Source organism: Nakaseomyces glabratus, chromosome E (assembly GCF_010111755.1).
Source record: "Nakaseomyces glabratus chromosome E, complete sequence".
Classification (NCBI taxonomy): domain Eukaryota; kingdom Fungi; phylum Ascomycota; class Saccharomycetes; order Saccharomycetales; family Saccharomycetaceae; genus Nakaseomyces; species Nakaseomyces glabratus.
The window spans coordinates 228,474-253,291 of NC_088955.1; the positions used below are offsets into that span (position 1 = coordinate 228,474).

A 24,818-nucleotide genomic window follows, 5' to 3' on the forward strand; every position below is an offset into this window, starting at 1 on the left:
TAATTTAAAGAATATTCAAGTATGGGAAATGAACATTTATCCTTATCTTTCGTTCTGTAAATATTCGGAAAACAATTGTCGTAGTTAGTATAGGTCGAGTCTTGGTTTCTTCCTTGCACTTTTCTTCTCGGAAACCTGGCGCTTCCCTTCGAGTCGTATTTTATTTGTCTGTTTCTTGATGCTATCCCATTTCGATACTGTTGCCTCATTTTCCACACCAGGAAAACGGCATGTATCCTGGATTTCTCTGACCAATTTATCGAGACAAAGTCTTCTATTTTGTTCCCTTGACCGTGTCTCATCGGCTCTTACAATAAATTTGTCATTAGCAGGATAGTAGTAACTGGAGGGTCGCCCCGATAGCGTGCTTGCTACAATTTGCTTGGCATTCGACTCATCAGGATTAGCCACGCATACCCCTTTGGTGAGCAAACCCCGAACCTCAGAAGGGAACCACTCACATCTGGAGATCCCAGGAATAGTAAGCGTACATTTAGTACTGACTTTGTTCACATTCTGTCCCCCGGGCCCGCTAGACCTGTCGTACCTTACTCTGTATATACTAACTGGAACGTCACTGACCCGCAGCTCCCGAACCCACTGCCGTGCGCTTGCGAACCGGTCAGCCCGGCGATATAGCACTTTAGTAAACAACATCAGACCTATCCAAGTGGCCTGGTATCAGTGGTGAAACACAGAGATGCCTATTTGCTTGTGGTTATAATTATAGTTGTGGATTTTTGACCTTTGTGAAGCTCATTGGCTCATTTTGCAAAATTCGTGTTTTAACCCAATCGGGAAACTATGTTGATCCAAGTGTAAACAAACCACCTATATAGGCGAAAAATAGTAATAAATCATCGATAATGATTGTAAGGATAGCTAATAATAGTAACCTAGTAATGGTAGATCCTTGAGATTGTTATTGTGCCATTTGGTACTGTCGGAAAAAGGGTATGACAGAAATAGAAGGATCAGAGGCATTCCCAGGAAATAAAAAGAGAACACCTAAAATTTCAGCTTGGAATACTTGAGGCACTCTAACCTAGGATTGCAACTATGATGAAGGCTAAGCCCGGGCAACCGCTGGTAGTTCGGCGACAAGGCTGGGTTTCATACAAGGACGATGGGTTTCTGTCGCTGTTGTGGCAGAAACGGTACATGATATTGAATGATTGTTATATCGATCTGTACAAAGGCAATAAGAGAACCGATAGTGCCATTGTCAGTATTCCGCTCACAAACATAGTATGTGTGAGCTTACACAAGGCCAAGCCCTTTTGTTTGGAAATTGTGAAAGTCAATTCCAGACCCTCCATGTCGGTAAATGGTGGAGGAGTGGCTTCAGACTCTATCAATAAAAATAACACAAAGAGTATATATGTGGCATTGAAGACTGAGCAAGAGCTATATGGTTGGGTAGATACCATATTTGCCAAATGCCCACTTCTTAGTGGAGTTTCTTCTCCGACTAATTTCATCCATAGTGTGCATGTTGGTTTTGAAGCAGACACTGGTAATTTTATTGGTCTACCGTCCGACTGGGAAAGAATGTTAGCTTATAACAGATCTAACACACCAGTAGATAAACCAAATATAATAAAGAGTAGCAACTCTATACGCAGGAAATTTTCCTTACCGAAAAGGTCAAGTTCGATGTCTAGAGCAAGAAGCGTACTAAAGCCTGTAAAACAATCCCTAAGCATCAATAGAAAGTCCTCGTTAAGGAATGATACCACAAACATGGGCAAGCAGGCTTGTAAGATCACATCACATAGAAATGGGGCCAGATCACCAGAGCGGGGGTCTCAATTGTGGACATACCAAAATAGAAATCTTGGCGGGAGGGACAGCACTGTTTTATCAACCAGGTACGACAGGCATGGTCATGATCAAAACAGAGACGATGACGATTATATCATAAATACTAACACTGCATTTGTAAACAGCATTCAAACAAACAGTAATGACGAAAATAGTATTTTGCATTATTACGAGCAATTTCTGGAACGATAAGCATCTCCGGAATCATAATTTCAGCCAGAAAGAAACATATCTTACAATGCTTCTTGGTTACTCTGGTCAAGGCAGTAGAACAGAGACGTATTCATGATCAAGTTAAGATATGAAACATGTCTACTGTCGAACATTAGCATATTGACGAAGTCCAGTATATAATTTGGGTTAGCCTCTCTGATAGGTACGTCATATTAAATTCTTATTTATCTTTACATAGAAAATTCACGTTGATATATGTTTATACTCGATTAGTCAAGTTGAGGAGTAGAGCTCTGCTGAGCTAGTTCATACCCTTTTTGTAACTGCTCAAACATTGTCTTGGCTTCATCAGCGTTAGCAACCTTATTGTTCAACAGAGCTTGTATATCACTCCAAGGTACAGAGGCTGGAGTACGGGCCTCAATTGTTGGTGGAGTAGACTTGATTTCTTCTTCCTTGGCGATCATCACAGTTATGGCGGCATTTGAGACACCCAAGTCCTTCAAAACCATGTTATCATGTAGAACTTTACCCTTTAGTAGTAGCTTCACGGATTGAATGTGGCGACAGTGGCCCTCATCGACCACTCTTTGCTTAACGGTAAATACAGTGGCATCACTACCAAACTTGTCAGTGAATGTGAACTTTGGTGGTCTGATACTCTTCAAAGTTAGCTCTACAGAAGCGGTGGCATCAGCACCTGAAGGTAATTGCTTGCTAACTCGAGTTGGATCGTATTTGTACTTGAGAGCAGGTAGCGCAACACCGATTGAGTTAACGTCCTTCAAGGGTTTCTGGTAATTTTGCGCAAACTTTGGCTCTTGCAAAGTGGCAAGAGTGAGAAACTTGCTAGCAAATTCAAATTCTGGGGTAGCCATCTGTCTCTGTTGTGGTCAATAAAGACTTTATCTGTTCTTGTTTTCTTCTACATCGATACAAAGCTCTATTGCTTCCAATCTTTGTGTTTTTATAAGTCTTTTTTCTTGCAATTTGACAAAAAAATTCGGATTTGCAACTTGTGTAAAGGGTCCAAGAATAAAAGAGCTCATCGCAAGAAGTTAAAAAGCCACTCCAGTTCGATATACGGGTATATCGACAAGGATTAAAGCTATTCCGACTGTATTGTTAGGCGGCAAGATGGACAGCTCTACGTTGCAAGATGGGATGGTTAGCACCATCAACAGTGGCACGCTATCGAAGCAGCCAACAGATATGTATACCGATTTAGAGGATAATGAAAACAGATTTTATACTAATAGTGATGTGATCCTGGAGGAAGGGACGTTAGGCTCGTCGCTGGGGCGCTCTAGTCGGCGAACACATGAGAAAGGTGAGGATGTTCAGGATCCAGTTTTCTTCAATGTTCATGAGGTGACAGAGTCATACTTTGCGGATATTACTAATCCTACTGTATTTAGGGACCATGATGAGGACCATAGCTTGTGTGTTACCCATTTCATGAACGTGTACGCTTCGCAGGACTCCAGACTGTTTGAGGAGACCCGCGTCGTAAGAATACCGAGGAGGTTCGATATGGGTAATAGGTGGTACCCTATGTTCAGCGACTTGCTGCCTGGATCAGAGCCCGGTGCCATATTACATGACACCGATGGGCTGCAATTCGTACCAAGGGGTATTACTCAGGATGGAAATGTATACGGCTATTCCAGTGTGTCGCCATTGTCTTTGTACTTAACACAGCAACATTTCCAGGAGATAGTCACTACGATAAACGACATACTACTTGCTACGTACTCCACGTACGGTTTCTATAACATATTAAACATTATATTAGAGGTATTCACGTTGGGGTTGTGGAGCTACGTGTGCAAAAGGATCAACTACGCATTATCCATTGATCCCATGAAAAGACTAGACGTCTATGTACGTGAGCTTAATGCTTCCCCTGCATTTGTTGAGGCCCAGATCAAATTGATCAACCCAAGAGACTCAGGTTTCCTGTCTTTAGACTTCCAAATACCGAAACCTAAAAGCATAAGCACGCAATAATATTTCCCTTTGAGGTAGACCAGCTCACCCTCGTTGAATGGAGGCAGTGGGCCCACTTATGGAAGGATCCACCAAAGCTATGCCCCATTACGCCAAATCAAATCACCAATAACTTGTCCTAAAAGGGTAAGTTACAAGCACCTTTTGACCAATTTCGTTCCTGGCTTCTCTCATCCGTCTCCATGGCCATGGTGTTCCCAATAAGAGAGAGAATACAGTGGTTGCACTGGCCCCCCCAGTACGCTCTAGGCTGGACGCTTTTTTCTCTTTTCTGGCGTAGGCAGAGAATTTTTTGGCGTTTCGTGGTGTCGTAGGCAGAAGGGGAAAAATGACGTTCTGCCTGGAAGGGGAAATTGCGCACGCAGGCAGCCAGAGGTGCAGAAAGAGGGCAGCCATATGTTCGATGAAGTTGGTATAATTGCAGTTATCGAAGTTACAATGACTAGTACGCCAATTGCCAATTACCCAATTACCCAATTACCCAATTACACGAATTCTATAGTGAAGGAAATTGGTGTTCTTTTTATTTTAAAAATGGATGAAGTGGCTCTAACTCAGACGCTAAAATGCTTTAACTTTTGGCGATCACAGCTATGAAAAGCCATAAGCTATCATCATCGATAACAATTTTGATCATATATATAACCAGACCTTTTTATTGCAATGATGAGGATATCAATTATGGATGTTTCTCTCTCTTGTAAAACATATAGGAAAGATAAGACAACTATTCAAAACTAATTACATATACCACTTACAACCATGAGCGAATACAAGAAAGCTTTGCATGTTCTTATGAAGTCGCCAGTCACTGACGATATAGTGAAGTACTTGACCAATGTTACGCTGAAAGTGCTTCCACAGAGCAACTACCCATCGCCTCCAAGCTCGCCATCTAGACACTCCAAGGAGCATTTGCCAAGCTTGATGACCTTCATTACCAGACTGGTCAGATACACAAACGTTTACACGCCCACATTGCTGGCTACTGTCTGCTACTTGAACAAGCTGAAGAGAATCCTGCCAAAGGATGCTACTGGTCTACCATCCACCATCCACCGTCTATTTCTAGCGTGTCTAATTCTAAGCTCGAAGTGCCACAACGACTCTTCCCCTAAGAACGTCCATTGGGCTCGTTACACCGACGGTCTGTTCAGTCTCGAAGACATCAACCTAATGGAAAGACAACTGTTACAGTTGCTAAACTGGGACATCAATGTCTCCGAGGATGACTTGATTCTTGATCTAAGACCACTGCTGGAACCAATCAAGGAAGATTTGCAAAGGTCGTACTTGCAAAGAAAGAGAATCTACTCAAACAACCAACAAAAGGTAAGCGCAGGCGCATACCACAGTTACAACTACACTAAGGGCCACAATTACACGAATAGCAACAGCTACAACAGTTACAACAGTTACAACAGTTACAACAAGCTCCAGAGCAAATACGTACCAAAGAGTGAGCTATACCATCACAGAAACATTAGTGTTTCGTCTAACCTAAGTTCAACTTCAACGCTAGTGGATAGAAACTCACCACCACACAATTACGTGTACGTATAAGCATTTTCTACAGTAACGATATTCCCATAGGTTCACCTTTCAGTTCAAAGCCTACAAATCATTAAGAGGCATTTTTTTTTATTTCAATTTTTTAAACTTCAATTCACAATACCCTAGTACAAGAGACTTTTATAGAATTATTATAGACATATATCCATAGGAAAAAGAAATAACTTATTCGTATCTACTTCTACCTTCTACCTTCTACCTTCTACCTTCTACCTTCTATCTTCTATCTTCTCTCCCGTATCAATCCGACACGACTTTATCGATTACTAGCATCTTTGTTTTGTTTTCATCCAGTTGTGGAAAAGTCAAAAAAGAAAAGAATATAGAAAAGCTAACTTAATCCATACGAATCCCCATAGCAAAGGACCAGGATAGCTTCGCTGGAGGTAGTTTAGTTCTTCCAAGTTCTTCGAATCTTGCAACACTGCCAGCAATTTCTTGTTACCACACACAAACGTTGTCCTTGGACATTCTGTTAGTGTAAGCTGTTCGAATGTTACGGAGATGCCATTTTTTTTAGTATTTTAGTTTATTCTATTTTAATATGTAGCAAGAAAGCACTCACCTGTCTTTGCATCCAGGGCTGTTGCTCTTCCACCCCCACTCTTTGGTGTGCTTCTTACTTTACTATCGTAAGCTGGTGCAGGTAAAACTTAGTACACACTTATCATATGTACAGTAAACAATTGTCAAAGCCCGGGTTTGCCGAACCTCTGGGCACTTACGTTTAGGCTAACCCATGTTCGTGGACCCCTAGCAACACAGTAATTGACGCAGCTAGCTATATTATCTGCATAATTCCCTCTATCCATTGTACTGTTTCTGGTAAAAAGGGTCCACTGCAATGCTTTAAAGAAAAGAGCTATATTTTTGTGTTATGCATAGCATCGATTACAAAAAAAATTTTATTCTTTTGTGGAACCAATGGGAAACTACAAGTAACTGCCAGGTAAAATGAACAAACAGGAAATTTTTTTTTCCTGATATATATAGGAACCCAGTTTGTGGCCAACTATAGCCTTTTCTCAAACTCTGTAATTGGAATTCTATATTTTTTACTTCCTAAGTAAAAGTTTCTTTGTATAATTATTTTCTTTCACAGTTAAAAGTAATACTAAAAATACACTATCAAAACAATCTAAAAAAAAAACATACAATACAATGTCTGCTCAAGAATTAGGTAAGAAGGTCGATGAAACCAACGAACAAGTCGCCGCCAAGGTCGAAGAATCCAAGGAACAATTGGTCGACAAGGTCGACGAAGTAAAGCAAGGTTCTGAGGAAGCTGCTGACAACGCCAAGGCTCAAGTTGAAGAAGCCAAGGAAAACGCTGCTGAAGCTGTCGAAGAAGCTAAGGAAAAGACCGCTGAAGCTGTCGAAGACGCCAAGGCTAAGACCGAGGAAGCTAAGGACAAGGCCGCCAAGAAGGTCGAAGAAGTTAAGAAGGACTCCAAGAAGGACTCCAAGAAGTCTGAAAAGGAAAACAAGAACTTCTTCTCCAAGTTCACCAAGAAGATCTCTTCTTTCTTCAACTAAGAAGCTGCTTCTAACCTTGTGCTATAATACTTCAGTTTTTTTTTTTATTTTCAATCATTTTAAAATAAAATAAAAAAAAAGAGAATTACTTCGATTTCTGTAAGAGTTACTATTCTTGATTTTATTTTCCCTATTTATCTTTTTTAAAGTTTCTGTATTTTGCTAATAACTAATAATTAATAATTAAATTTTTTTCAATATATTATCTGTTTAGAAATTTATTTCGCGATTATATTCTCGGTGAATGTTGTTGGGGCATAATACCACAGCTAGAATCCAGTAATTATAGTATTGTCAGAAGTATTTTCAATGTCGATTAAAGATAAGAAAAAAAAATCATATACTTTTATAATATCAGAGTATGATACCTTCAATTTTACTGTAAAATTTTGGCAAAAAAATTTGAGCGGTACGAGAATCGAACCCGTGTCTCCACCTTGGAAGGGTGGAATGATAACCACTACACTAACCGCCCCTGAGATGTTTGTTGTCTACTCTTGGGTTTTGATTTGCCCTTATTTAGTGCTAGTATATACCGAACCTCAGGAATTTTCTCATACACAGCGGCCCTGAAGGAACTTTCGAGTTAGGTATTTGACTTTAATTAATTTATTATATAATACGGAACTGTAAATTTAGTTGCCAGCCACGATTTCTTACTACTTCAACGAAAAACATTAAATCTGTAGTTCTTTTAATTGATTATCTTTATGATAGTCTCTTCAAAGACATTTAATAATTATAATGTACATTTCTTACAAAAACATTCATTAAATGTAACTTAATCTGTATACATAATATGCCAGTTTAGTATTGAATGTTATTGATTTATCAATCTTTGGGTTTGGTGTACCAGCAAATGTGATTGTCGGTCAACTAAACATAAATTTCATATAAGAAAACAACAAATATCGTTAGTGTATACGAATAAACATTGATAATAAGTACATATATTTATCTTTATTTTTACATGTTATGCATTTTTTCGTTATTGTCTTGTTCGGGATGGCTTGCTATTATGGATTCACTAGGAACAGAGACTTTATTAGTATGAGATCTTTTCTTTATCGTCATTCTTGCGGGCAGTGCTCTCCCCGTTGTAGAATCTTCGATTTCAAATTCCAAGATTTCCTCGTCCACATCGTGTGTCATCTCTTCTGAGGTTCCTCCAAGCTCTTTACAGACTTCTTGACCAACATTTCTTATTGAGAAAGGATAATCCGATGTCAATGGTATAGCACTGATATTATCTGTTATTGGTAAATCAGCAATAGAAGTGTCGTCCTCTAATTCGTCGTCTGCCTCATCTCGTTGATCTGGATTTTCACCAGGGTTTAAATTTGTCTGTGATACATTGGCGGAAGATGGTGCTAGAATCTCACCATTTTCATCAAACACAGGCAATCTACAAATTGGACATGTTTGTGATCTTTCCATCCAATTTTTTAGACAAGAAAGATGTAAAACATGACCACATGGTAGTTTCTTTGGTTTTTTGCCATCACTTTGATGATGGTGAGGGTTCTCTGACACAAGCTCATCCATACAGACAATGCAAACATTGTCGAAGTTAGGATCGTTATTCAAATCGTCACTAGTCATAGTTGGGAGTTTTGTATCCAGTTGTTTACTATTTTTCCAGATCGCCAACAAGGACTTAGAGTTCATATAAAGGACCCATACGTCGACGAATATGTCCTTCACTAGCATCAAAGGCAAATTGAGTACCATCGCCATCACTACATGAACCAATGTCTGCAAAAACCTTGTTACAACATCAATCAGTTTCTCATACATGAATTTACCTTCTAACCCATTGAATTGGGAGTCACCGTCTTCAGATTCTGTGTCAGCATCTTCAGCAGATATGGAGTTGAATGTAGGGTTATTCTGTGAGAACTTTCTCGACAAGTGAAATTCGTAAAATTGTAGTCCAGTGTTCAATATCAAGTTAACTAGGTCTATCATCAAGTTTGTGAACTCCATGGCTTGCATGATGTAGATTAATGCTCTCTGTGTGAGAGGGGAACCTCCGCCGAGGACGATGGAATTGGTGCCAGCCGTGAAGATCGAACTTGCAATGTTGTAAGCCGTGGAGACACAGAACGAAATCACGTAAGAGTCAATTACCACAAGCAACAGCAAGTTACAAATGTACCGGTTCACTAGCAAATCCTTCCATCTGGTATCCTCATTGATTCCTTGCAACAACAGGTCCAGCCTATCCCTTAAAATCCAATGGAACACCTTCATGTATAGCAACACCAATGCGCATGTGGCCAATGTGAAGAAGTACTTCTCATTGAAAGTGGAAAACATGAATATAGTGTTTATCACTGCGAAAGGCAATCTCTCGAAGATATGCTCATGTTCTATAATGCGCAGTTCCCCAAACAGCATGCTCGTCAGGAACTGCCACAGCAGTGTCGAGTTCAGCAACGTGAACACAGTTATAATCAGTATATTGAACCCTTCAGACAGCTTCAGAGCTATCTGCAAGAAGGACACACTGCTCTGACAAGCCGATATAACACAGTATATCGTCAGCACATACGTGATGGCAGTAAAAATCAGAAACTCCCGCTTGTGTATAGCCGTCAACATCTTCACCTTCGCCTTCTCTTACCATCAGCGTTACTGCTATTCTGGCACTACTACAGAAGAACGACGGAACAGCACTCGCACCCGTCTCTTATATATGGTCCAAGGCACCAGGGCTCATAATGGAGTGCCATTTCCTCATTGCTCATTACAAAATATAGGGACATACCCATAGACGACATAGTTAAGAGGTTCTCAACAATGGCATATTGTTGAAATCAGTCTAAACATAGGATTACAACAGATATAGTCCTGAGATAGGTGAAGCTGGGCACTGAAGTGCTATGCTGATTTGTACCCCCCCCATCGATTTCATTACCAGCTGTAGCTTTCCTTCAAAAGCATTTATGAGATGTCTTATGTTTCAATTTTAAGTTTTAGGTTCATTTTATATTAAAATTATAGAAATAAAAAAGAGTATACACATTCCATTAATATTACAACTTGTATTTTGTTAGGTTTTTGGGCAGTATTCCGATAGAGTATGACAAATATGTAATTTCCAATAAGAGAGAGAGAAAAAAAATAGGATCGAAAGCGGAAAAAATCAGTTTCTGTTCTTCTTACCCATCTCTACCTTCAACAGCAGAGCCTTGTTGATGTGTGGCAACACACCACCGGATGCGATAGTGGCTCTGATCAGAGAATCCAGCTCGTCGTCACCCCTGATCGCAAGTTGCAAATGTCTAGGCGTGATTCTCTTCACCTTCAGGTCCTTGGCAGCATTACCAGCCAGCTCTAGCACTTCCGCAGTCAGATACTCCAACACCGCAGTCAGATATATAGCAGCCTTAGACCCCACACGCGCCTTACCGCTGGCGCTCCTCTTCAAATACCTCTTGATTCTTCCCACAGGAAACTGTAACCCAGCCCTCGCAGAACTAGACTGCGCACGCATCCCATCCTTCGCACCAGACTTACCTTTACCTCCATGCATCTTACCAGACATTGTGTTTTTACTTGTCTTTTATTTGTAGAGGAAAGTAGCTTGTAGTTTGTAGCTTGTAGATATAGTTATAGTTATTTGTTTTGATTTTTGATTTTTGATTTTTGATTTTTGATTTTTTGATTTTTGGCGAAAGTCAGAATCCCAAAAAGTCGCGCGATGAGCACAAAGGGTTTTCTACTGTAAGGCAATGGATCCCCTACAACGCGTTACTACGGGCTTTTCTCTCTTTCTCCTCTCCTTCTCCCCCTTCTCCCTTCCTTCTACGGCTCTTTCTATACAAAACAAACACGTGATAATATATACATCTATACGTACTTGATCACATGTATTACCCGTTGATAAGTATTTAATACACGTGATATACAATTGTACGTGTATCACATGATTGACGTATCAAATGATTACACATACTGATACACGGTACGGCACCTGATATACATATATACGGGTGTACACATACTGAAGTACGGGATATCACATGATTCAGACACACATACACTTACTCGCAATGCTATTTCATGCAAGCGATAATAACAACCCGGTTCAAGAATATCCAGATAGTACATGCTGGTCTGTATATAGGTTTACTCCTTTTAACTACATAAAACCCCCCTTGAGGCATGGGAAATCATTATCTTTGGGAGTTTTCGAGTCCTTTGTGCGGGCTTCTCTGTGGGGATCAACCTCTTTTTTGGCAAAAAAATCACAAAACTCGATGTGATGTGATGTGATGTGATGTGATGATCGCAACTGAAAAAAAATACAAAATAAAATAAAAAAAAAAATGGCTCAGCGATGATCCAAATTATATAAAGAGCTGTATATAACAAATATTTCTAACTCAAAGGAAAACGATCATCCGCTCTGACAAACATGCTTCCGTCTCTCTTCTTGGTGCTGGTGCTGGTGCTGTGCTCGGGATCGAGCGGGTACTCCGTCGCTGATCAGTACGCCCCGAAGCTGGCGTACTGCCCCAGCGATGATATAAACCTGGTGCGAGAGGCCTCAGGGCTGTCCCAGAACGAGACTCAGTGGCTGCAAAGAAGAGACGTGCGCACAAAGGAAGCGCTGCATAACTTCTTGCAGCGCGCCACGTCCTCTTCGCAAAACTTCACGCAGCTGTTCCATCGCATATTCGACGCCGGGATGGTGCCGAGGATAGGGATCGCAGTGTCCGGCGGTGGCTACAGGTCGATGCTTACCGGTGCAGGTATACTGTCTGCATTCGACAACAGGACGCGCGGCGCCATGGATCACGGTCTCGGGGGCATTCTGCAGAGCACCACATACATGACAGGCTGCTCGGGCGGTAACTGGCTGGTCGCCTCGTTGTCCTGGAATAACTGGACCTCGGTACAGGATATCCTGGACATGAACTACGACCGCAAGACGGCTAGGAAACAGGGCAAAATCACTAAGGACCCTATATGGGACCTGAGCGACTCGATCGTGTCCCCAGGCGGTCTCAACATCATCAAGACCGCTCGTAGATGGGACCACATCACCAATGCAGTGAAGGCTAAACAGGAGGCCGGCTTCAACACATCGCTGGCAGACGTATGGGGCAGGGCCCTATCTTACAAGTTCTTCCCTACTTTGGAGAGAGGTGGTATTGATTACACTTGGTCCTCTCTGAGAGACTCTCCTATCTTCCAAGCAGGTGACATGCCTCTACCGATCACAGTGGCCGACGGCCGTTACCCAGGCTCCAACGCTATCGCACTGAACGCTACCGTCTTCGAGTTCAACCCATTCGAAATGGGCTCGTGGGATCCCTCACTAAACGCATTCACAGACGTCAAATACCTGGGGACAAATGTCACGAACGGTAAGCCAGTGGCTCACACGGCCAAAAAATGTATCGAAGGTTTTGATAATACAGCATTCATCATGGGTACATCATCAAATTTGTTCAACCAATTTTTACTAAGAATCAACTCCACACATTTACCTAATTTCGTCACCAAATGGGCAACAAACCTTCTAAAAAGTTGGGCTCATGAGTTCAACGACGTAGCAGTCTATAACCCCAACCCTTTCAAAGATACACGCTACGTGATGGAGAACTTCAGTACTAGTATCGTTGACAGCGAACACCTTTACTTGGTCGACGGTGGTGAAGATGATGAGAATGTTCCATTAATCCCGTTATTGCAAAGAGACCGTGACTTGGATATTATCTTTGCTATTGATAATTCGGCAGATAACAAGCTGCAATGGCCTGATGGATCTTCTCTTGTTCACACATATGAAAGACAATTCGTTCTGCAAGGACAGAAAATCGCATTCCCACATATCCCCGATACCAATACTTTCATCAATCTCGGTTTAAATAAGAGACCAACGTTCTTTGGTTGCAATGCTACCAATATGACAAGCTTAAAATATATACCACCATTGGTTGTGTACTACCCAAACTCTGAATACTCCTTCAACAGCAATCAAAGTGCCTTTAAGCTCTCCTATTCTAGGGACCAAATGGCTAATATGATATCGAATGGGTTTGAGATAGCCACTAGGAATAATTTTACCGACGACCCAGAGTTCATAGGGTGCATAGCATGTGCCATCATGAAAAGAAAACAAGAAGCACTTGATCTAGAACTGCCATCAGAGTGTGAAAGGTGCTTAGCCAGGTATTGTTGGGACGGTACTGTGGATGACACACCACTAGATGAATTGAAACAAGATGTTCATCATTCCTTCATCAACCCAGAGGAGGATAAAGATGGTGATGGTATTGACGACTACTCAGATGAAGATTTTACAGACGATGACGTAGATGACTATCACTTCTTTCACTATTCAAATGTAGACGAGATTCACCATGCGGCAACATATACCGGCAAGCTTTTACCGACAGGAGCAATTGATAAAGGCTCAAACAAACCCTTGATAAATTTATCTTCGAAGCTAGGTATTCCTGCAACTTCCATTGCATATGCGATAGTGACATTCATTTGCACTTTATCCGCATCTTTATTATAGAAGGAATTATTACTTGCTTTCTACTATGAGGATTTATTTGTGGTTGAAGGCTTTCCCTTTTTTATAGACATTCTGTAACTGGTTGATAACTGAAACATTTTGGAAAGTCAACTCCCCCCCCCCCCTCCCGTAGGCATATATCATGTATAGACTATATTATATCGAACTTCATTCGATTCTTCTCAAAGAATTATTTACCTCTGCCTACTCTGGTATTCATTCAATAACTATGACTTGAATCAACTACCAGGCTATATTTTGCTCAACTCAAGTAATTTTCACAGACAAGTCCGTACAGCTTTCATTTGTAAGGTGAAAATTTTGAAAAATTTTGAAAAAAATTTTGAGATGCTCATCGCAAAATTCGAATGCATAGTATAGAATAATTGTATGAATTGATCATCTATAGTCAGGAGAGGAACGTCTTATTCAAAAATTTTCAAACCCATATTGTCAGGAGATTATTCTATTAGAACTAGAAAGGCAAGTAATCTTTTCAGTTTTTACCAAGTGAAACAATGTCGTCCCAATATGTGGTTTTCCAGGGACCTGAGAATTTTAGACATAGGATTATCTTTGCAACTTTATCAGGTAAGCCAATTAAAATAGAGAAGATACGTTCCCAGGATTTGAATCCCGGTTTGAGGGACCATGAAGTGTCATTTTTAAGACTTATGGAAGCTGTGACCAATGGTAGTGTTATAGAAATATCATATACTGGTACTACTGTCATCTATAGACCTGGTATTATCATTGGTGGCCCTTATACACATACATGCCCTCCATCTAAGCCAGTAGGATATTTTGTGGAGCCCATGCTATATTTGGCGCCATTTTCAAAGAAGAAGTTTTCCATAGTATTCAAAGGTATCACCGCCTCACATAACGATGCTGGTATAGAGGCTATAAAATGGGGTTTAATGCCTGTCATGGAAAAGTTTGGTGTGAGAGAATGTGCGTTACATACACTGAAACGTGGGTCTCCACCACAAGGTGGTGGTGAGGTTCACTTAGTTGTAGATTCTCTAATTGCCCAGCCGATAACAATGCATGAGTTAGACAGACCAGTGATATCATCTATAAGAGGTGTTGCATATTCTACGCGTGTGAGTCCGTCGATGGTAAATAGAATGATAGATGGTGCTAAACAAGTCTTGAAAAATGTTAAATGTGAAGTTAACATCACCGCAGATGTCTGGAGAGGAGAAAACTCTGGTAAAAGTCCAGGTTGGGGTATTACAATTGTAGCTGAGACAAAAAAGAAGGGCTGGTGTTACTTTGCTGAAGAAATAGGTGGCTCTGGTGATATACCAGAAGAGATAGGTTCTAAGGTAGCCTACAAACTTATAGAAGAGATATCAAAGAGTGCCGCAGTTGACAGAAATCAACTACCACTTGCTATAACGTATATGGTCATTGGAAAAGAAGATATTGGCAGACTTAGAATAACAAGAGAACAGGTGGACGAAAGATTTATCCAAATGCTTCGAGATATTAAAAAAATATTTGGTACCGAAGTATTTTTGAAACCAGTAGATGACATCGGAAGCGACGATTTTATTGCTACAGTTAAAGGTATCGGTTTCACCAACACAAATAAGAAAATTGCATGAACAGATTTCACTAAATAGCATAGAATATATATCATTATTTAACTTCACATTAATACACCAAATTTATAAAGATCTTCATGAGCTTTCAAAACATCGGAACGATTGAATGAATGTATAAAAATCATTCATGCCTGGATCAAGTTTTGCGCAAAACTGTGGTTAGTCATTAATCATTAAAGTCTAAATTTACCCAACTGGGCCAAGCCAACTCTTTTCGCAGAAAATCTTTCAATTTCTGAACTATAAACTCTTCAAGCTGACCGACACTACGTAGCGTTGAGCCATCATCTTTGAATCTATCTCCAATCTCGGTTTCTATTTTCATACTTCTAATGATGGAAATTCTTTCCAATGGTTTGTTTGCCAAAAGTACAGGTCCATTAGGATCAAGAACACAATCCACATCATCTAGAACCGGGTCACTGACATCGCACAACATGGATATGAACACTTGTTTAGCTAGGTACGATACCAGACAAAGCGAGTGAAGACCAATGTTACTTATACTAATTTTTAAGGGCAATGTCATGAACCTTTCAACAGGGTAGTTTAGCACCAACTCTGCCGTCAAAGTGAGCGACATATCACCTTTATATTCAAATTCGATCAGAAATTGGGTATCTGTTTCTTTCTTTTCTACTACCGCCTCTTCTCCACTTTCACCGACGTTTTGACCATCTCTTCCGTGCATTTCTGATGATGTCTCATTATCTTCTTCATATTCCTCATTTACAGCGTCATAAAAATCCTGAAGCGGACTTGATATTTCCCGGAGTGTAATATTGGGTGCTATCTTACCAAAACCAAAATCTACTAGCTCAATTGCCCTTACGTAACTCGGTAACTCAAGTTCTTGGAAGTACCCGTTCAATCCTTCCCTAATATTGCTTGTCAGATCACTGTCTGATGAAAGCTTCTCCCAATTAATCTCAAAAGACATCCTTCAGAAAGCCAAAGTTCACTTACTGTTCGGGCAGCAAAACAATAGTTTTGAACTTACACTATAAATAATTATTGATACTGTTTCTTGAGTTGTTTAATCTATGCTGTAAACCATTTTTAATTAATGATCTTGTATGTTCTCACTTCCATGCTCATCTCTTCAATTTGAAAAAGTAAGTGGAATTTGGATGATTTCAAGCTTCTACAAAGCTGAGGCAATGACTATCGACTTTATATGCAATGGTCCTTCATTAATCAAGCTGACTATAGCCTAATATAACTCCATTTTGAATAATACATAACATCAGATTGCTAAGTTGGAGGGACAATGTCTTACGTGGGGGTACGATGTCTTAACCGGTCGCTATTAAGACCATTTGGAACAAGGGGATTTTTTGATCAATTGAACCCTTTCCATGAAATAAAAACTCAAAAATATGTACTGCCGAAGATAATCCAAGGTACACCATCACAAGTATATGATGTCGTCTCTGAAGTGTCAAAATATCATGAGTTCATACCATATTGCGAAGACTCCTTTGTAAACGAGCGCGATGACTCCAATAAACCTAAAGTGGCAGGTTTGAGAGTTGGTTTCAAACAATATGATGAAAGATTTGTATGTGATGTTGATTGCAAGTCTAAGGTGAGTGGTAAGGAGGTTTACGTTGTGCGAGCAGAGTCACTTTCACACAATTTGTTTGATATTTTATCCTCGCAATGGACAATAAGCACGCACCCGACTAGAAAGGATGCCTCTACAGTTGAGTTATTACTAAAATTTAAATTTAAATCACGGTTATACAATAGTATATCTTCGATATTTGCAAAAAGTGTAACCGAACTAGTCATGGATGCCTTTGCTAGGAGAGTTTATCACTTAAAGAAAGCCGCAGTACTCGAAAACCCACAATGACGATCTTTATGGATACTTGTGAAATTTGAACATAAAGTAGAAACTGTACCTGTACATAATTCGGAATTTATCCTTTAAATTATTTGTTAAACTCTAATGTACATAGTTATATATAAATAGTAAAAATATCAAATCTTGACTTGATCGGAAATGACTTTTGCTTATTGATTTTCCTTCAAATTGATCTATAAGAGGATAACCATATCCTTAGTGATTTTATATTATTATTTTTTATGGGGAAGGGTCATTAGTGTATACTCGCTATACCTTTAATTTGTATGTGTTTCACTACTACAACAGCATATTTCATGACTGTGAGCACCTTATCAAATTTTAAGTATAAATGTATCCTTTAGAAGTTGCTCTTTAAAGAACATATGCAAAATAAGTGTATTAGAATGTTGAAAAAAGAAATAAAAATGATTTTAATGCCTGTTGAGAAATGCAGTGATTATTGGATGCCGTCGAGAAGGTCATCTAAATGAGCGCTCGGAGGTCTACCTCTTTTTTGATTCCCATTAGGTTTTGGTATTGCCACACCAGGTGTAGACGATATGTCCATATTACTTAGGTTTTTCCCTGTGAAAGGTGGGTCACCCAGTTTATTGAGACCATTTTGGGGCACTATTATATTGGCAACAGATTGCTCACGAGGAGTGCTAGTTAATGAATTGAATGCCGAGCTATCTGTACTCCATGTATTACCCTCGTTTTTTAGTATTTCAGTGGGAGAAATGAACATAGATAAACGTGGATTGTTTGATGGTGGTGCTGGTGGTTTAGTGTCAAGCTTTTCGGAGCTCAAAAGATTAAACGCCGAGCCACCTCCTAAGCTATACAAACTCATCCTTGAAGCTTTCTTCTTCAGAATCTTTTCAGATATATCACTTGCAACATCAGAGTCACTACTAGAATAATCATCCTTGTCACCATTTTGGAAGTAGTAAGGATCAAGCTGATATTTATTTTCCCGTTCTCTAATTTGGTATTCTTTTCTTGCATTTTTCCAAGACCGTAGAGTTAATGCTATCCAAACTAACACAAGAACTAGAGCAATAAATGCTAGACAACTACCAAAGGCGGTAAAAACGGTACCAGATGGATGTGTAGCATGATAAACATACTTGTTATTTTGTGCACTTGGAATATATATTGGGCCAACGGAAACAGAAGTAGTTGATGGGGTATAGGAAGTATAGCTTGTCGTGCTGGATGTTTCTGAATCAGTATCGCTTGTTGTGCTAGATGCTGTTACAGATTCAGAATAAATGGAGGATTCGGAAGTGCTTGTAATTTCTGTGGATGATCCTTCAGTTTCAGAGCTCTCTGAGTTGTCTGAGGTTGAGGATGTACTAGGCTCTTCTGTAGAAGTTGGAGTTGGTGTTTCACTTGTTGTCACCAGTTTTGGCAACCCTCTCATATGCAAGTGGTGGGAAGGCTGTGTTGCAACCACAACGGCGTCAACAGACGAGACTAGGAAGGATGCTATGAGCAAAAATATCTGTGTAACTTGTGAAGATTTCATTCTTCAACCTTATGTTAGTATGAATTGTCCCTTCAATAGCAAAACTTTTTAGGTGAATCTTAAAGACTATAATTATAATGCTATTTTGTAATAGTGATCCTATAACTATGCCTATTTAGAATGGTCTTCAGCTCTCCTTATATAACTATCTCCAAAATAATTAGGCTTTCGTTTGCTTCCATCAATGAATAAAACGCACACAATAATAAGACAGTATTTACTGCATCTGAGTTATTGGTCAGCTCCCTCAGCATTTATATACCAGAACAGCATTTTGAAAAGCCCACGATCCTCATCTATTAGCAGAATGGATGACCCTCCCTGCTAAAACTGTTCCATCAATATGTGATTATATTTTTAGATCATATTCGCTCACATGCTGCGCCAAAATCTGACTTTCTCTGGCCTTTCAGTCTATACATGGTCCGAATTCTGAGAATAATTTTGCTTTGCCTTTCTTAATCTCTTGCAGCTTATTACTAGATCATGGTTAGAAAATTATCAGCCCTTGATCTGCACTATTACTAAACAGTGGGGCAATATGATGGGTTCAGCACGAAAAGTGTCTACTTCATATGTTTTTAAATTTTCCAATTCGCGTTTGGCGTTTCGCGAAACCTTTGGTCCGGGTAAATTAGGTTATACATTATAAAGATATAGCATAGTATTGTAGTGTATCAATATAGACATGGGGTGAATTGTTATTACCACCCTTTACTAAGGTATGTAAAAAGAAAAGAAGTTGTATAGGTGCAAAATTCAATATGCAAGACTTTCTTATAGAATCTGTTAGAGCTATAATTCGCCCCGCAATATCAATCTAGTATTGATTTCGTTAACATACGAAAGGTTGTTATTTGGTGAGTTGTTAACTACATATTAATGTAATTGTTATAATTCGTGTGTTAGATAACTAAATGATTTGTATCATTAATTTATAACTAATTTTAATGCAAGGGTCTTTGTATGCATCTAAGTAATATTAGAATCTCCAGGTTTCATCCACTGATTCAATTGCCCATTTGAATTTCTCCCTTAGAGATTTCGTGAAGATTTTTTCTATAGGTACGCCATATTTCTTACAAAACACCACTGATAATCTGGGATCAATATAGTTAATTTTAGATGTGCCTAGAGACACCTCAGAGTTGGCTTCTCTATCCTGGAGTTGCACTTGGCTTGTGGAGATTCTCTGATCTAACCGTTCAATCGCTTTTTCTAATTTTTCTACACTATTCATGGAAGCTTTTAACTGAACAATACCTGTGGCTAATTCTTCAGCATATTGTTGTTTTAATTGTTTAACGTTATCAAGCCACTCCTTCAGCGTCTCCTCAGGCAACGGTTCTTCACCTTCGAATTTCCGTTTATCGTTTTCTCTTTTGAACTTGTTATGATATTTTTGTATTTCTCTTTCTATAATTCTCTCATGAATTTTAGCCTCTATTTCTTTATCGATACTGTTAATATCCTCAAAATAATTTGGAGTATCCTTAATTCTATCTGGTTCTATTTGTAGAATACCTTTTTTTAATCTCTCCTTTTGCCATTTGAATTCTTCTATTCTATCAGAGGATTTAGCAACGGATTTAGCATGGCCTGCAGTAACCGTCCTTTGATGGTTACATAGAATTGCAACCGTTCTATTTGCTGCGTTATATTTTAGTAATTTTTCAGCCACACTCCCTTCATTTGGAATAAGATCCAGTTGCTCTTGCATGGTCTTAGAAGCATTGTAAGTACGAAAAACTTTAGCAGTTAAACCTGTCATGTAATTCTGTAGAAATTTGTTTAAAAGTGAAGGATCTAATCTGTCAAACAATTGATGGCCGGGTTGTTTAGGGGGCTTTTTAAATAAAGCCAAATTTTTGAAGACTTTAGGGTCCACCTGTACCTCTTGATAGAATCTGATTGAATCCTTACCCAAGAAATCGAAAATGACTGTATTGGGAGGTTTCAAGGTTATATGCTCATATCTTAAGGAGCAACATCCTACTGTATCAGCTTCTTCTTCTGATTTTTCACCACCAGCTCTTAAAGCAAAGACGTCAATTAGATACACTGCGACAGCCTTTTGTCGCTCCACCATAAGTTTGCTCTTGAAATTGTTTCGGTACTCTTTACGAATCCTGTCTATGTGCTTTTTCAATTCCCTAGCTTTCTCAAACTTCTTGAAATCACTTTGGCCCTTCAATGAGGAATTGGCGGCTAAGCGAACGTATTTGAAAGAGCCAAATATGTTCTCCCTCCACATTGCCAGCCACTGTACAGTATTATCATGTCGTATCTCACCCCATTGATGACCGGAAGGAGGGGGAGGAATGGGTGCTCCCTCTCCAAGGTTTAGCACTATGTCTTCAGGTCTTATTCTTCTTTTTAGCTTCCCAGTTTTTGGATGAGCACCTCTTCCTCTAAATAAATCAGGTGGTTCAACTTTAAAATTTCCAACTTGTTCTCGTCTACCATCCAGTTCACAAAACTTATATTTCTCTTCAAATTTCTCCCTCTCGAGTCTTATTTCCTTCTTTTGCATCGCAGTCATACTCTTTTTTTCTTCCTTTAGCTGAACAAAATAATCATGCATGGCAGAAAAGTCCATTCTATCAAAGCTTTCTATTTCAATTCCATTTTGAGTACCGCCAGCATCATTGAGAACATGTTTAAAATCCTCAAAAAAGTTCTTTTGAAACACCGGATTTTGAGCATGAGGAGTTTCTAATAAGTGTGCAAAAAAACCAGCAACTTCTTCCGCTTCCAGAGGTAAATCCACCGGGTTGCCTTCATAATAAAGTTTAACATGGGATGGTAGAGCCTCATATGGAGGTGGAAATAGGACACCATTGTGTTCCAAAGTGGTCCACTTAATTGTGTCATCTTTATCTTGTTCTTCCCACCATTTATAGTCTTCTTCAAGATCATCGCTTACATTTTCTTCAAGATCATCGCTGATAGGCGAGTCATTATCTGTATTCACTAATTTAGCATCCTTGGTTTCTTCATCTCCTTCTTCTGCCTTGACTATGCTAGACTTAAGACCAGTTATATGATTCTCTTCATCATCACTCTCATCTTTTACCACATTATAAAGCTTTCTTCTTTTTAGAATAACACCATCTTCATCATCTGATACTGTCATATTGCCTATTTACCAGTTTTTAATCTCAACACTTATTAATGCTCGTGATATAAATCAATTACTACTATACAGGATTATGTCCTAATAACAAACAAATGGGTGTGTTCTATATGGTTTCCAACCGCAATGGGAATTCAGCATTTTGGGATGCTCATCGGTATTTTACGTGTCGCGTGCAATCATAGTCAGATTCAAGAATCTTTGAAAAATCTAGCCTCACCGAGGATATGAAAGCGAGGGAAAAATCTCTGCACAAAATGTGATTTTCTTATAAAGTTAGGCCAAATGCTTTCATTAATGGCCAGATATACTCTATAATTGCATATTCTTCCAAACATAACGGCTTGCGTTATTGGATTTTAGAATTTTATGGTAAAATTTATAATGCAAAATCAGTCATTTTTAAAAGGCGTCATCCGCAGCTAAGGTTTGCAAGTTCCATTCCGTTTCGAAGTTAGATTTCAGAGCTCCAAGTTTATTAATAATGGAGCTACAAGCATTCCTTAAAGCGTCTTTTGGGTCGTATCCTTCAACTGTTTGGATTCTCAACTTAAATCTAGCAAAAAATGGATGCTCAACCTTGTAAGCAGCGAAAAGCACCTTATTGTCGTTAAGAAGTTCTGCTCTGATCAAGTTACCTAATGTGTGGTCTTCTTTCTCAAATGTTATTACTACAGCATTTGGAGCTTTGGTATCCGGGTCAATTTTCAGCTTGGATTCACCTTCACCTAGCAGGAATAATTCGAATCTATCTGGAGCATTCATTGTGTAATATTAGTATATGGTTATTGTTGTTAAGTGATATCTCGACTAGCTTCTCAACAAAATGATTTTCTTAGCCTTAGTACTGCCTTCCCAAGCACTAATCTTCTTATACTTTTCCACTTTCATCAGCGTTTTGTCATTTCGTTATTTTCAATCGTGGACTTTCTGTTACTGTTTTTTTTTTCCTCTTTCTTCGGCCGCAATACTGCTACAACTACTTCTCTGTAGAGAGAATCCTGAGTTTATCATTTTGTCCCCTCCTCCGACCTGCAACTTTTGTCAATCCATAAGTTTTTTCTTTGGGTTGCTGTCATCTCTTGGTAGGATATAGCTTGTTCGATCACGTGAATTGTTATTTATTGAAGAGCAAACTGTATAGTGTATTCATTTTAAACTCCTTAAACCTCCCCGCTGGATTGTTACTCGCTTTAGTAGGAGATTTATTCACTTTAGTTCCTAATTGCGAAATTCGAGGAAGAGTAGAAAGTGAAGTTAACCGTTTGGCGATTGAGCTGGCTGTATTTATATTCGGGGCGTGATAACTGCTGGAAGTACTAAGATAACGTAGAAAGTACACCCAAACGCCCCCTTCAACAAAACCCTGTTATATATAAAGTTATGTACACTGTAATGCACGTATAGGATCCCTTCAAGTATATTACAGACGGTTCTTCCTAGTTATAGTGTCGTAAGTAAGAATTTAGCCGCCAATTCACACACACTTAGTTGCTCTGACCCTCTTCTTCAGTGTCTGTCGATCCTAGAATTTAGCGTGCACACAGCAGCAAAAGACTACCCGAAACGGGGAATGGTAGGCCCTTGGTATACTAGTGCTTGTCTAGTAAGAAATGGGCGCAGAAACATATAATGGAAAAAGTGTAGGCGATGCACAAGTCACTATTCCCGCCTGCACTCTTGCACGAGATTTCTGAGGGTTAGGATATAAAATGCCCATCGCTCTGAATTTTGATGCTTTCTTTGTGCTAGGAGTCGTCCACAAGATCTCTAGGTGATCACCTAGAGATCTCGTAAAGAAACTCGTTAAGGACTCGTAAAGGACTTGCGGAGGGATGAATGGCTACATGGGCGGCTATTAAGGTTTTCAGCTTCGTGTAAAATCTTCAAGGTAATAGGTAAAGCTTGTAAATAGAGTAAGCATTGTAGAGCCTTAGAGATTGACGTGGCCAAGCTTAACAGTGCTCTTTTATTTGGCAATATCAGATCTATTACTATCGCAAGTTTCTAGTCTCCATGAGTCTCTACCAGCCCGGAGTAGACCGAACTAGCAATGCCAGAGGAAAAACAAAAAAACGGATCTCAGATTGCCGCCGAACGTATATTCCCATATGGTGCTGCTGGAGAGGCACGAGGGGGGAGGGGGAAGTATAAATAGGCCACGGATAGTTAGAGTTGTGGTTCTTTTTTTAAGAGGGTAAGCTTCTGTTCTTTTTATAAGTCTGATTTCGTACTGCGTTTCACGTTTGAACAACATTTATTTAAGAATGGGTCCCATGTTTTGTATGTATTACAACCCCGATATAGGCCATGTTTACGCAAGAATCATTTTTAATATACTAGTCATTTATGAATCCTGACAACATTTACCTTTAGTTTTTGCAGAAATGATCAAAAGTTTGCCGCTAGAGTGATGTCAACCCGGAATTCGAGAGAGGTAATCTCCTTTGAAGACGTATCCGCCAAATAAACTTGAATCGAAAAGTGTTTATAGTGAGGAAATCAGTATGGATAGTGCGTTATAGGCTTTTCTACGATAAACAGGGAGTTGCGTCATGTGAATATACAACATTAATTGTTAACTCGCAGTTGACAACTTTCACGATATCAGACAAAAATTGGGCTAAGGTGTCTTGCAACGACCAGGGGGGAGGAGCAGAAATATGCCCAACTACAATTGAGATAGCATAACGGTTGTCTTTACGCTTCCGATCCACCCAAGTTTCATTCGACAGGAAAAGTACGTAGAAGCTTTTCAGCTTTTTCAGTTAGCTGTGTGATTTTTGTTATTTTAGCCTGTCTTGTGTTTGGCTCTTCCCAAAAATGATTGAGGAAAGAAAGGAGGGGCGAAAGAGTAACCATATCCATCTCTACGGATGTTCTTAGTGAGCCACGGGTAGCCTTGCAAGAGTATTTCAAGTTTTCTTGTGGGAATACTGTTCAGAGTAAGATTGCCAAAAAAAAAAAAAAAAAAAAAAAAAAAGGAATTGATCAATTCGGTTTTGTTAGAATTTTAGGGCCCAACTCTCTCC

At 39.4% G+C, this 24,818-nt stretch overlaps 16 protein-coding genes and 1 non-coding gene across 17 annotated transcripts; 8 read left to right on the top strand and 9 right to left on the bottom strand.

The window, feature by feature from the left end:
• Positions 1–84: 84 nt before the first annotated feature.
• PTH4 (Pth4p) lies at positions 85–657 on the bottom strand (the record flags this gene model as incomplete). Its single annotated transcript, XM_445782.1, has 1 exon — positions 85–657. One exon carries the CDS (start codon positions 655–657, stop codon positions 85–87), a length of 573 nt encoding a protein of 190 aa, XP_445782.1.
• A 402-nt stretch (positions 658–1,059) lies between these two features.
• Positions 1,060–2,016, top strand: GVI51_E01925 (uncharacterized protein; the record flags this gene model as incomplete). The annotated part of the gene is made up of 1 exon (XM_445783.1): positions 1,060–2,016. The coding sequence occupies one exon, from the start codon at positions 1,060–1,062 to the stop codon at positions 2,014–2,016; it is 957 nt and encodes a 318-aa protein (XP_445783.1).
• A 251-nt stretch (positions 2,017–2,267) lies between these two features.
• Positions 2,268–2,876, bottom strand: MDY2 (Mdy2p; the record flags this gene model as incomplete). Its single annotated transcript, XM_445784.1, has 1 exon — positions 2,268–2,876. The coding sequence occupies one exon, from the start codon at positions 2,874–2,876 to the stop codon at positions 2,268–2,270; it is 609 nt and encodes a 202-aa protein (XP_445784.1).
• Positions 2,877–3,135: 259 nt separating this feature from the next.
• On the top strand, positions 3,136–4,008 carry SHR5 (Shr5p; the record flags this gene model as incomplete). The annotated part of the gene is made up of 1 exon (XM_445785.3): positions 3,136–4,008. The coding sequence occupies one exon, from the start codon at positions 3,136–3,138 to the stop codon at positions 4,006–4,008; it is 873 nt and encodes a 290-aa protein (XP_445785.3).
• A 396-nt stretch (positions 4,009–4,404) lies between these two features.
• Positions 4,405–4,605, top strand: GVI51_E01991 (uncharacterized protein; the record flags this gene model as incomplete). The annotated part of the gene is made up of 1 exon (XM_445786.1): positions 4,405–4,605. The coding sequence occupies one exon, from the start codon at positions 4,405–4,407 to the stop codon at positions 4,603–4,605; it is 201 nt and encodes a 66-aa protein (XP_445786.1).
• A 165-nt stretch (positions 4,606–4,770) lies between these two features.
• Positions 4,771–5,571, top strand: PCL1 (Pcl1p; the record flags this gene model as incomplete). The annotated part of the gene is made up of 1 exon (XM_445787.1): positions 4,771–5,571. One exon carries the CDS (start codon positions 4,771–4,773, stop codon positions 5,569–5,571), a length of 801 nt encoding a protein of 266 aa, XP_445787.1.
• A 1,170-nt stretch (positions 5,572–6,741) lies between these two features.
• ZEO1 (Zeo1p) lies at positions 6,742–7,116 on the top strand (the record flags this gene model as incomplete). The annotated part of the gene is made up of 1 exon (XM_445788.1): positions 6,742–7,116. The coding sequence occupies one exon, from the start codon at positions 6,742–6,744 to the stop codon at positions 7,114–7,116; it is 375 nt and encodes a 124-aa protein (XP_445788.1).
• A 403-nt stretch (positions 7,117–7,519) lies between these two features.
• Positions 7,520–7,591, bottom strand: tG(UCC)1. Its single transcript has one exon. It is a non-coding gene; the product is annotated as a tRNA-Gly (tRNA).
• A 491-nt stretch (positions 7,592–8,082) lies between these two features.
• On the bottom strand, positions 8,083–9,720 carry HRD1 (E3 ubiquitin-protein ligase HRD1; the record flags this gene model as incomplete). The annotated part of the gene is made up of 1 exon (XM_445789.1): positions 8,083–9,720. The coding sequence occupies one exon, from the start codon at positions 9,718–9,720 to the stop codon at positions 8,083–8,085; it is 1,638 nt and encodes a 545-aa protein (XP_445789.1).
• A 544-nt stretch (positions 9,721–10,264) lies between these two features.
• On the bottom strand, positions 10,265–10,666 carry HTZ1 (histone H2AZ; the record flags this gene model as incomplete). The annotated part of the gene is made up of 1 exon (XM_002999490.1): positions 10,265–10,666. The coding sequence occupies one exon, from the start codon at positions 10,664–10,666 to the stop codon at positions 10,265–10,267; it is 402 nt and encodes a 133-aa protein (XP_002999536.1).
• Positions 10,667–11,539: 873 nt separating this feature from the next.
• PLB3 (lysophospholipase) lies at positions 11,540–13,654 on the top strand (the record flags this gene model as incomplete). Its single annotated transcript, XM_445790.1, has 1 exon — positions 11,540–13,654. One exon carries the CDS (start codon positions 11,540–11,542, stop codon positions 13,652–13,654), a length of 2,115 nt encoding a protein of 704 aa, XP_445790.1.
• A 518-nt stretch (positions 13,655–14,172) lies between these two features.
• Positions 14,173–15,267, top strand: RCL1 (rRNA-processing endoribonuclease; the record flags this gene model as incomplete). Its single annotated transcript, XM_445791.1, has 1 exon — positions 14,173–15,267. One exon carries the CDS (start codon positions 14,173–14,175, stop codon positions 15,265–15,267), a length of 1,095 nt encoding a protein of 364 aa, XP_445791.1.
• A 166-nt stretch (positions 15,268–15,433) lies between these two features.
• MDM12 (ERMES complex subunit MDM12) lies at positions 15,434–16,207 on the bottom strand (the record flags this gene model as incomplete). The annotated part of the gene is made up of 1 exon (XM_445792.1): positions 15,434–16,207. The coding sequence occupies one exon, from the start codon at positions 16,205–16,207 to the stop codon at positions 15,434–15,436; it is 774 nt and encodes a 257-aa protein (XP_445792.1).
• A 330-nt stretch (positions 16,208–16,537) lies between these two features.
• COQ10 (ubiquinone-binding protein COQ10) lies at positions 16,538–17,125 on the top strand (the record flags this gene model as incomplete). Its single annotated transcript, XM_445793.1, has 1 exon — positions 16,538–17,125. The coding sequence occupies one exon, from the start codon at positions 16,538–16,540 to the stop codon at positions 17,123–17,125; it is 588 nt and encodes a 195-aa protein (XP_445793.1).
• A 451-nt stretch (positions 17,126–17,576) lies between these two features.
• On the bottom strand, positions 17,577–18,650 carry CSI2 (Csi2p; the record flags this gene model as incomplete). The annotated part of the gene is made up of 1 exon (XM_445794.1): positions 17,577–18,650. The coding sequence occupies one exon, from the start codon at positions 18,648–18,650 to the stop codon at positions 17,577–17,579; it is 1,074 nt and encodes a 357-aa protein (XP_445794.1).
• Positions 18,651–19,632: 982 nt separating this feature from the next.
• TOP1 (DNA topoisomerase 1) lies at positions 19,633–21,786 on the bottom strand (the record flags this gene model as incomplete). Its single annotated transcript, XM_445795.1, has 1 exon — positions 19,633–21,786. One exon carries the CDS (start codon positions 21,784–21,786, stop codon positions 19,633–19,635), a length of 2,154 nt encoding a protein of 717 aa, XP_445795.1.
• Positions 21,787–22,188: 402 nt separating this feature from the next.
• Positions 22,189–22,551, bottom strand: RPB11 (DNA-directed RNA polymerase II core subunit RPB11; the record flags this gene model as incomplete). The annotated part of the gene is made up of 1 exon (XM_445796.1): positions 22,189–22,551. The coding sequence occupies one exon, from the start codon at positions 22,549–22,551 to the stop codon at positions 22,189–22,191; it is 363 nt and encodes a 120-aa protein (XP_445796.1).
• Positions 22,552–24,818: the final 2,267 nt, after the last annotated feature.